Source organism: Larus michahellis, chromosome 18, assembly GCF_964199755.1.
Source record: "Larus michahellis chromosome 18, bLarMic1.1, whole genome shotgun sequence".
Taxonomy (NCBI): Eukaryota; Metazoa; Chordata; class Aves; order Charadriiformes; family Laridae; genus Larus; species Larus michahellis.
In genome coordinates this window covers 2,160,850-2,169,709 of record NC_133913.1, presented here as the reverse complement: position 1 = coordinate 2,169,709, position 8,860 = coordinate 2,160,850, and the positions used below count along the sequence as shown (strand labels likewise).

General features: G+C 70.5%; 1 protein-coding gene across 2 annotated transcripts; it reads right to left on the bottom strand.

Moving 5' to 3' along the window:
• Nucleotides 1–4,047: 4,047 nt before the first annotated feature.
• Nucleotides 4,048–8,031, bottom strand: CDC6 (cell division cycle 6). 2 transcript variants are annotated; one of them, XM_074561983.1, is made up of 12 exons: nt 7,868–8,031; nt 7,399–7,621; nt 6,884–7,102; nt 6,585–6,784; nt 6,291–6,454; nt 5,988–6,094; nt 5,699–5,838; nt 5,499–5,599; nt 5,321–5,385; nt 4,962–5,161; nt 4,714–4,854; nt 4,048–4,552 (listed from the first exon to the last, which is right to left on the bottom strand). In XM_074561983.1, the coding sequence occupies exons 2-12, from the start codon at nt 7,604–7,606 to the stop codon at nt 4,463–4,465; spliced, it is 1,635 nt and encodes a 544-aa protein (XP_074418084.1). In that variant the 5' UTR covers nt 7,607–7,621; nt 7,868–8,031; the 3' UTR covers nt 4,048–4,462. The 2 variants fall into 2 exon arrangements, with proteins under 2 accessions (XP_074418084.1, XP_074418085.1); XM_074561984.1 differs by lacking the exon at nt 4,962–5,161.
• Between the last annotated feature and the right edge of the window lie 829 nt (nt 8,032–8,860).

Sequence of the window (8,860 nt, the reverse complement as noted above, 5' to 3'; positions counted from 1 at the left end):
CACACACACACACACACACACACACACACACACACGCAGAGGGCTATGGGATGGGGAGGTGAAGTGGGATTTGGGGAGGGGGTGTCGGATGAGCTGGGTTTGGGGAGGGGGGTATGCAGGGGGCTCTGGGGGGGGGGGGGGGGAAGAGGGGTGGGAGTCGTGGGGGGGGTTCTGGGTGGCTGGTCCCAGGTGAGATGTTGAGGCTGGGGATGGGGACATGGACAGGGACGGAGATACATACATGGACACGGGCACGGACATAGACACGGACGTGGACATGGAGATGGACGTGGAGATGGACATGGGCAGGAATATGGACACAGGGACATGGACACATGCATGGACACGGACATGGACAGGGACACAGACAGGGACATGGACAGGGACATAAACATGGACATGGAGATGGACATGGACATGGACATGGACACAGGCATGGAGAAAGACATGGACATGAACACGGCCAGGGACACGGAGACATGCCTAGACACAGACACGGACATGGACAAGGACAGGGACATGGAGATGGACATGAACATGGACACGAATAGGGACACAGACACACGCATAGATGCAGAAACGGACAGGGACACACACGGACACGGACATGAACATGGACCCTGACACGGACACGGCCTATCACCCGCGCTCCTGCACCCCCGACACCCTTGTCCCCGCCAGCTGCCCCCACCTCAGGTCCCGGTGACAGCCCCAGCGCCCCCCATGTGCCCCCCCCCCCCCCCGGCCAGGCTGCCCACCCGCAGCCCAGCCAGCGCCCACGAGGGGTGAAAGCAACTTTGCTGTGAAAAAGGGAAGAAAAAGGAGAAGTGCAGCGCTGGCACTGCCCCACGCACGGCCAGCGCCCCGCAGGAGCCCCACGGCCCCGCCTGGGTGGGACAGGGCGGGGGAGGGGGCCCGTCCCCATCCCCCCCCCACGCAGTGAAGCCCCCCGGGGCAGCCAGAGCCAGGGCGAGCGTGGGGCAGGGCTGAGCAGACCCCCAGCTCTGCCGCTCCTCGCCTGCTGCCGGGGGAAACTGAGGCAGGAGGGGAGCCAGGCCCTGCCGTCCCCTGTGGGGAGGAGGTCAGAGGTGGCACCCAGGTCCCTGCACCCGCATGAGGGCTGGGGGGCAGCAAAGTGGGAGCTGCTCCGGCAAGACACATGTGTGACGAGTCTGGGCAGCCTCAGCACACGCTTGTGGGGGTCCCGCTGCCCCTCCCCGCACTGCCCAGGGCCCCTGGGTGCCTGTCAGGCCCCACAGCACCCATGCCATGAGGGCTGGGTGCCCACCGGTCGCTCTGAGCAGCACTCCTGTGCCTCAGTTTCCCCTGTGTGTGCAGCAGAGTGAGGGGGGACACCCTGGGCCAGGCACCGGCAGCGAGGCCTCAGCACCCACAGCCCGGTGTGGCCACCAGCCCCCTCCCCAGCACACCGGGGCTGCCGGCCGCGGCGAGGCCCAGCCGCCGGCATGTGCTCAGCCCAGAGGAATGTGCCAAATCACTCCCAGATGTGCGCAGCGGCCAACTCGCCGCCCCCTCTGCGGCCCACCGGGGTGGCCACCGGGCACCGGGGACCCCGCGCCTCCCCGCCGTGGGGCTGCCCGTGGGGCCAAACCCGCTGCCGGCCAGATCCTGCCCGGCTGCAGGGCCCAGCCTGTCCCACGGCGTCGGGGTGCCGAGGCCTGGCAGGACGCGGGCAGGGAGCGGGCAGGACAGCGGGGCGCCGGGGCGTCAACAGGGGGGTGCCGGTGGGACAAGGCTGCGTCCCCAATGTCCCCGTCCCGCCAAGGCCCCGCAGCCCTCGCCCGGCGTGGGGCCCGGGGCCGGTGCGGTGGGGTCATGTGGGGTCCCGGCCCCGGTGCCCGGCAGGAGCGCAGCCGAGCGGAACGGGGCTGTCAGATGGAATCTGGGTGCCGGCGGTGACGGCGGCGGGGGGGGGGGCCGTGCCCGCCACGTGGCGCTTATGTAAGGAGAGTGCAGGGGAGGACAGGAGGCGGCTGGGGCGCCGGGGACACCGGGGACACCGCCGAGGGGACACCGGGCCCCCGCCGCGCACATGCGGGCGGGTGCGCGGCTGGACACGCACACGGAGGGCTGCCGGCGGCATGGCCGGGCACTGCCCAGCCCCGTGGGCACGGCACGTGTGTGCCGGAGCGAGGGGACGCGGTCACACGTGTGCAGGAACCGGGGGACAGGGCCCCGCCGGCCTCCCGGTACTGCTGCCGCCCCAGCTACCGGCCACGCTGTAGGTGTCCCGGGGTGTCCGGGTGCCAGCGGACGCGTCCCCGAGCCACAGTGCTCCCGCGGCGGCGTTGCCGGCCCCTCACCGAGCGGTGATGAACGGCTCCGGCGGGAGCTCCGGCACCCACGCGGCTGAATCCGTCTGCGCTATCGATTTTTCATCCACTGCGGCAGAGAGCGGAGCCGGGGCCGGCGCGGCCACGGGCATCCCGGCTGGCTGGCACGGCGAGGGGAGCCACGATCCCACGCCGCGGGGCCACGTCCCCCACGCCACCTCACTGTCCCCGTCCCCACCACACAGCTGGGCCACCCTGGGGACAGTGCCAGGACCGGGGACCCCCCAGCCTTGCCGTGGGGTGCCCAGCACGGCTGGTTGGGCCCAGATGTGGGGTTGCCCCCCCACCACACACAGCCACCACCTTGCCCACGGTGGGCACGGGGAAGGGGGGGATGGAAGAGCCAGGGGGATGCGGGGAGCAGGGACATCGTGGTGCCCACCCACGTCACCGCCGCGTCACTGCGGTCACACATGCTGCCAGCCACTTCCTTCCACCCACCGTCACCGCGTGCCATGGCTCCGCGCCGTGGGGCTGCGTCACGGCCACGGGGCTGGCGCAGGGCAAGATGTGGCCGCCACGGCCCGCGGGGACCAGGGGCCCTCCCAGCAACATGGTGCCCAGCCCAGCTCTACCCACAGGTGTGGGGATGCCGGTACCCGCTCAGCCCCACGGCCTGGTGATGGGTGGCAAGGCCACAGTTCCCGCTTGTCCCCGTGGTGCGAGGGGACAGGTCCCCTCAGCCCCCCGGCATGGCGAGGCGGCAGGGACATGGAGCAGAGCGGGTGCAGCCTGGCCTGAACCCGCCACCCGCCCTGTGCCACCGCACACGTCTGACACATGGCAGCTCCGGCTATAAATAACCCCGCGGCAGCGACGGGCTGAGCCACGCTCGGGGCCAGGCTGGGGCTGCTGCCACCCCCGGCCCTGCCGTGCCACCCCTGCCTCAGTTTCCCCACTGCTCCCCATGCAGAACGGCGGCCGGGAACGGACCTGCCAGCCAGAGCCCACCCTGTCCCCAAGGTGTCCCCTGCCACAGCGGGGACGGGCAGTGCCACAGCGTGCCAAAACGGGAGGTGGGAAGGGGGGGACAACCCAGTTCTACAGTGGCATCCAGCGGCCCCGCCAGGCTCAGCTTTGGCCCTGGGTGCCCAGAGCAAGGACAGGGCCAGTGTCCCCGTGTCACGCACCCCGTGGGGACCCTGCAAGGCCAAGGGCCCAGGGAAGCAGGGCCAGGATGGGGTGGGCACACATTTGGGACCACACCATGGGGCCAGGGGAAACTGAGGCACGCTGGGGACCCAGCCCCCACCCCCACCCCTGGCCAGGAGCTGCTGGGGGGCAGCCAGGGGTCCTGGGGGACGAGGGGGGGTGGCTGGAGCGGGGTGCAATGGCTGGAGACAGGGCACCCACGGAGCCCCCGTCCCTCCCCGCTCCCCTGCCTGCCTGGGCCCCCCCCACCTCCCCCAGCCAGGGAAGCTGCAAAATTAGGTCAAAGCGTCTATTATTTAACACAAGCGGAAGAGCCGGGGCCAGGAGCTGGGGGGGGGGGGGGTTGGGGGTGGAAGGGGGCTGCAGTCTGGGAGGGGAGGGGATGGGGGGGGACGGACATGGCAGGGTCCCCCCAGCTCTGGGGCAGGGAGGGAACTGCGGGGGGAGGCAGAGGCAGGAGCCAGCGCTGAACCCAAACGACTTTATTAATGGCAGGAGACGGAGGGGGCCCCGCTGTCCCCCCCACCCCACCCCCCCCCGCCCCCCAGCACTGGGCCCATCCTTCGTGCAGCCGGGGGGGTTTGGGGGGGGCTCATGACGCCTGGGAAGGACCCAGGAGCAAAGGCGTCCATGGCTCAGAGCGGGGAGCGAGGCCGGGCCCCCGGAGCACCCACCGCCCACGGCCAGTGCCGCAAAGCTGGGGGGGTGCCAGCCTCCCGCCTCCCAGCTCCGGCCACACAAAAATAATAATAATAATAATATTAATAATAATATTAATAACATCAATAAAACTGCCCTGGACAAAGAGACCCTGGGCAGGACTCAAACAACAGCAGCCGAGGCCTGCGGGAGCCATTTCCCTGCTCCCACCGCGGCCCAGACAAACCCTTCGTGTCCCCAAATCCCAGGGGGGGGGCAGCAGCCGAGGGAGGGGGGTGTCGGGGGCGGGGGGGGCGTTAGCACAGCCCCTGCGCCAGGATGCTGCCCACCAGCGCCGCGTCCTGCAGAGCGTGCTCCACCGCCGCCGCCTCCAGCTTCAGGGAGACCTGGGGGAAAGAGGAGCTGCTCAGCGCCGCGCTGCCGGACCCCTGCCCCGCCGCCGGATCCTGCCCTGCCACCAGACCCCTGCCCCACTGCCGGATCCTGCCCCACTGCCAGACCCCTGCCCCGCCGCCGGACCCCTGCCCCACCGCCGGACCCACGGTACCTTGGCCAGCCGAGCCTCCTTGGCCTTCTTCAGCTCCAGGACACCGCGGGACTCCAGGAGGGTGACGAGGGACAAGCACTCGGCCTGATCGACGGCGGGGAGCTGCTGCCGCCGGCAGACCTGGCTGTAGGCGTCGTGGAGCTGGGAAAGGCAGGGCAGGCGTTGCACGGCATGGCACCCAAAGGAGACTCCGGGGACACCCGCCCGCTCCCCAAATCCAGCCCCGAGAAGGTCCCACGGCCACTCACCTTCCCCAGTGTCACCTCCCGGGCGCGCAGGTGGCGGCCGAGCAGGAGCAGGGAGCAGAGCAGCACTTTCTGCTGCAGCGGGAAGGCGCCCTGGGGCCCCCGGCCGCCCGCCGCCAGCCGGTCCCCGAACACCTCCGAGATCACGCGGGAGATGTGCGGGAGACCCACGCGCTTGGGGACGGGGGACACCGGGGAGTCACCTGCGGGACAGACAGAGCTGCAGGGGACCTCGAGGAGGGCCGAGAGGCAGCGCAGAGGAGGCACCCCAGAAAGGGACCCCGAGACCCCCATGGGGGCCGGCCCGGAGGTGCCCGTGTGCCCCCCCGCAGGGCTTTGGCTCCGGCGCAGCAGCCACTCACCGCCGGGCAGCGGCTTGAGCAGGGTCTGGCTCCGCACCTCCAGCTCCACCACCTCCACGGCGCGCCTGGGGAGAGACAGCCCTGAGCGCCCGCCCCGGCACGGGCAACCCCGGCACGGGCACCCCCGGCGCAGGGGCCACACTGGCCCCGGCACCGCCGTTTCAGGGCAGGTGCTGACCTGCAGACATCCAGAGCTTTCCGAGCATCACCGGAGACCGCGGAGACCTTGCGGGCGCAGAACTGGAGCGCGGCGGCGTCCAGGACGGTGTCACCAGCCACCTGCCGAGGCACGGCGCCGTGTCAGCGCTGCCGCCCCCGTGGGCGGAGCGCCCCCCCCCCCACCGTGTGTGTCCCCCGCATGTCCCCGCGTGTCCCCACCTGCCCCAGCCGCTCCTGCAGGATGGCGGTGAGCTGCTCCCTGGTGTAGGGTGGGAAGTGCAGCAGCCGGGGGCCACCGGCCGGGCGGGCACCGAGCCTGGCCAGGCTGCGGTCCGTCAGGTCCAGCGCGTTGGCCAACCCTGCGGGCACAGCGGGGTGAGGAGGGGAGGGAAGAAGGATGAGGCTGGGAGCGGGTGGATGGGAGGGGGTTGCAAACCAAACCATCAGCCCCCCCTAAAATAGTCGGGGGGGTCTCCAAGGCGGCAGGGCCACGCCGCCGCGCACTCACCCACGAGGACCAGCCTGGAGCTGGGCAACCGGGGCCACTCGAAGAGGGTGTAGAGCACGTCCTGCCCCTTGCTCTCCAGCTGGTCCAGCTCGTCCAGCACCAGAAGGCTGCAGGGACGGGGTGGCGGGGGGGAGCTCGGGTCAGCCCCGGCTCTGCCCACCACCCCCCCGGCCCATCCGCAGCACCCCGAGCAGGGGGAGCCGCTGCCGGGGCCGCTTCTCCCGGCTGGCCACACTCAGTGTGTTGAGGGGGGGACCCCACACCACCGTCCCCCCCCCCCTTCTCCGGGGCAGGGAAACTCACACCATGGGCCCCCGGGCCGTCAGCTGCTTCTCCAGCCTCCGCACGCCCTCCCGGCCGGTGGCCGCGGGCAGCCCCAGCTGCTGCCCCACGGCGGGGAAGACGCCCTGCGGGCTGCTGAGCGCCATGCAGTTGAGGACGATGGTTTTGCTCCCGGCGAGCTCATCCTGCCGGGGACGGGAGCGTTACGCCGCTGCCCACCTTTCCCTGCCACTCCTCCCACCTTTCTCTGCCAACCTACTCCACCTGCACCCCCAAATCGAGATACTCCCCCCCCCCCCCCAACCCGCGGCACACCTTGCAGTCGAGCAGGACGCGGCTCAGACAGGCCGTTTTCCCGGTCCCGGGGGCTCCGGAGATGTAGAGGCTTCCAGGCCGGCGCCCGCCAACGTGTTCCCGCAGGAACTGCCGGATGACGCCCGTCTCCCTCTCCCTGCCGTGGAGGCGGTCGGGCACCGCGGCGTGCAGCACCCGCTTCACCTGCTGGTAGCATGTGCCTGCGCCATGGCGGGGGGGTGGGAGAAGGGGGGAAAGGGCTCAGGGGGGGCTGCGGTGCCACCGGGACCCTGTCCCCCCCGCTCTCCAATGACACTCACCTTCCTGCCTGAAGAGCCGGGCGCGGGCAGGCTGCCCGCCCAGCCCCGAGCTCCGGGGGGTCTCCTGCCCCCCACGCCGTGGGGACAGGCCGGGGCTGCCCGGCTTCTCGGGGGAGGCCGGGGGGTCGCCGAAGAGCAAGCGCCGGCCCTGGTTCTCCTTGCTGCGCTTGGCCGGGGAGCAGGGCAGGGCGCGGGGGACGTTGCAGAGGTTGTCGTCGCCTGCAGAGGAGGGGGGTCAGCAGAGCAGCGACCAAGAGGCCATTCGTTACCCCCCCCCCCATTGCTCTCCCCAGGGGGGAATTTTGTGCTTCAGCCCCCTCCACGGGGCAGCCCTTCAGCCCCACAGGGCCCCCCAGGAGCACCTTTTCCTCCTGAAAGCGGGGGAAGCTGCTGCAGGGGGTGAGGGGAGGGAGGTCCCAGCCCCGCAGCGGCTTTAGGAAAGGGATATCCCCCCCCCCCCCCAACTTTTCCCGAGGGGTCCCAGGGGAGGGGGCAGCGGGGGGGGATGGACTCACCCAGGCGCTTGCGGGGGCTGAGGGGCAGCGCTTCGGGCCGGGCGGGGTGTGCGCCGAGCTCGGCGGGGCCCGAGGCCCGGGGGCTGGGCGGGAGCCGCGGGGCAGGGGGGTCGGGGCCGCTCTTAGCTGGGGGGGCGGCGAGGCGGCGGGCGCTCCTCCTGCGGGGGAAGCCGATGGTGGGCTGGCGCTGCGGGCTGCTGCTGGCCATGGCAGGAGCGGGGGTCTGCGGATGGAGCCGGGGCGGGGGGGACACACAGCGGTCAGGCAGAGGGACCCCCAGCCCCGCGGCTCCCGGCCGGCCCCTCCATCGCCCTGCTCTCCCGCCACCCCCAGCCCCACGACACATCTCCGCTCCCGATACCTCTCCCCCCCCCAGCACAGCCTTGACCCCCACAGCCCCCCCGTGTCCCCACAGCCCCCCCGCGTCCCCCCCTCCCAACCCCGGACCCCCACCCCCGGCACCACCGACCTTCTCCCGCCAACTCAGCCCCGGCTCCGGCACTTCCCGCCACCAGGCCGAGGCGGCCCCGCCCCCGCCGCCTCATTGGCTGCGCCGCCCGCCGCCGCCGCCAATCGCAACGTCCCGCGCCAAGGGCCGCGGCGGGAGGAGGGGGGGAGGGCGCCGCCGGGCAGCCAATGGGCGAGGGCGCGCGGGGCCTGCCGGGAGGGATGGTGGGCGGAGAGGGCGCAAGGCATGCTGGGAGTTGTAGTCTGCCGAGGCCTTTGCGTCCCAGTCCTCCCCACCCTGCCTCCAGTGCCCCCAGTCCTGGCCCCCCCCCCCGCTCCCAGTGCCCCCATCCCCCCCAATCCTGCCTTCCCCCTGCTCCCCGCACCCCCTATCCCACCTCCCCAGTTCTTCCCAGTGCTCCCAGTACCAGCCTCGCTGCAGGCAGAGTACTGGTCACCCCCCGAAAGAGCGGAGGGGGTCCCTAGGGGGGGCACAGAGCACCCCCCTCCCCAGTCCCGTCCCCCCCACCCCCCGCCCCAAGTCAGTGCCCTCGCAGAGTCCTGTATCTTTATTACTTTTATTTAAACGCCATTTCAAGCTTCTCCTTTATTATTCTGTTTCCTCTTAAAACAGACCCTCACCCCCGCCCCCCCCCCGACCTGGGGAGGGGCAGCCAGCGCTCAGGGAGAACCTTTTTTTTTTAACCTTTATTTAAACCAAACGGCAGCGCTGGGGGGGGCAGAGGGGGGGGCTGGACGCCCCCCGTGTCCCTCGCTCCAGCCCAAACACGGAAAGTTCCCACCTTGGTAGAAAAAAAAAAAAAAAAAAAAAAAAACAAACAACCCAAAACCCCAAAACAACCCCAAAAGAGAGTTGGGCGGGGGGGGGGTTCAGTAGAGCCGCAGGGCGCCCACCGTCCTCCTACAGTACAAGCTTTTTTTACAACGTACAAAATAGATCAGTAACTACGGTTAATGTCGTGTGTCCCCCCCCCCAGGGACTGTGAGTAAATAC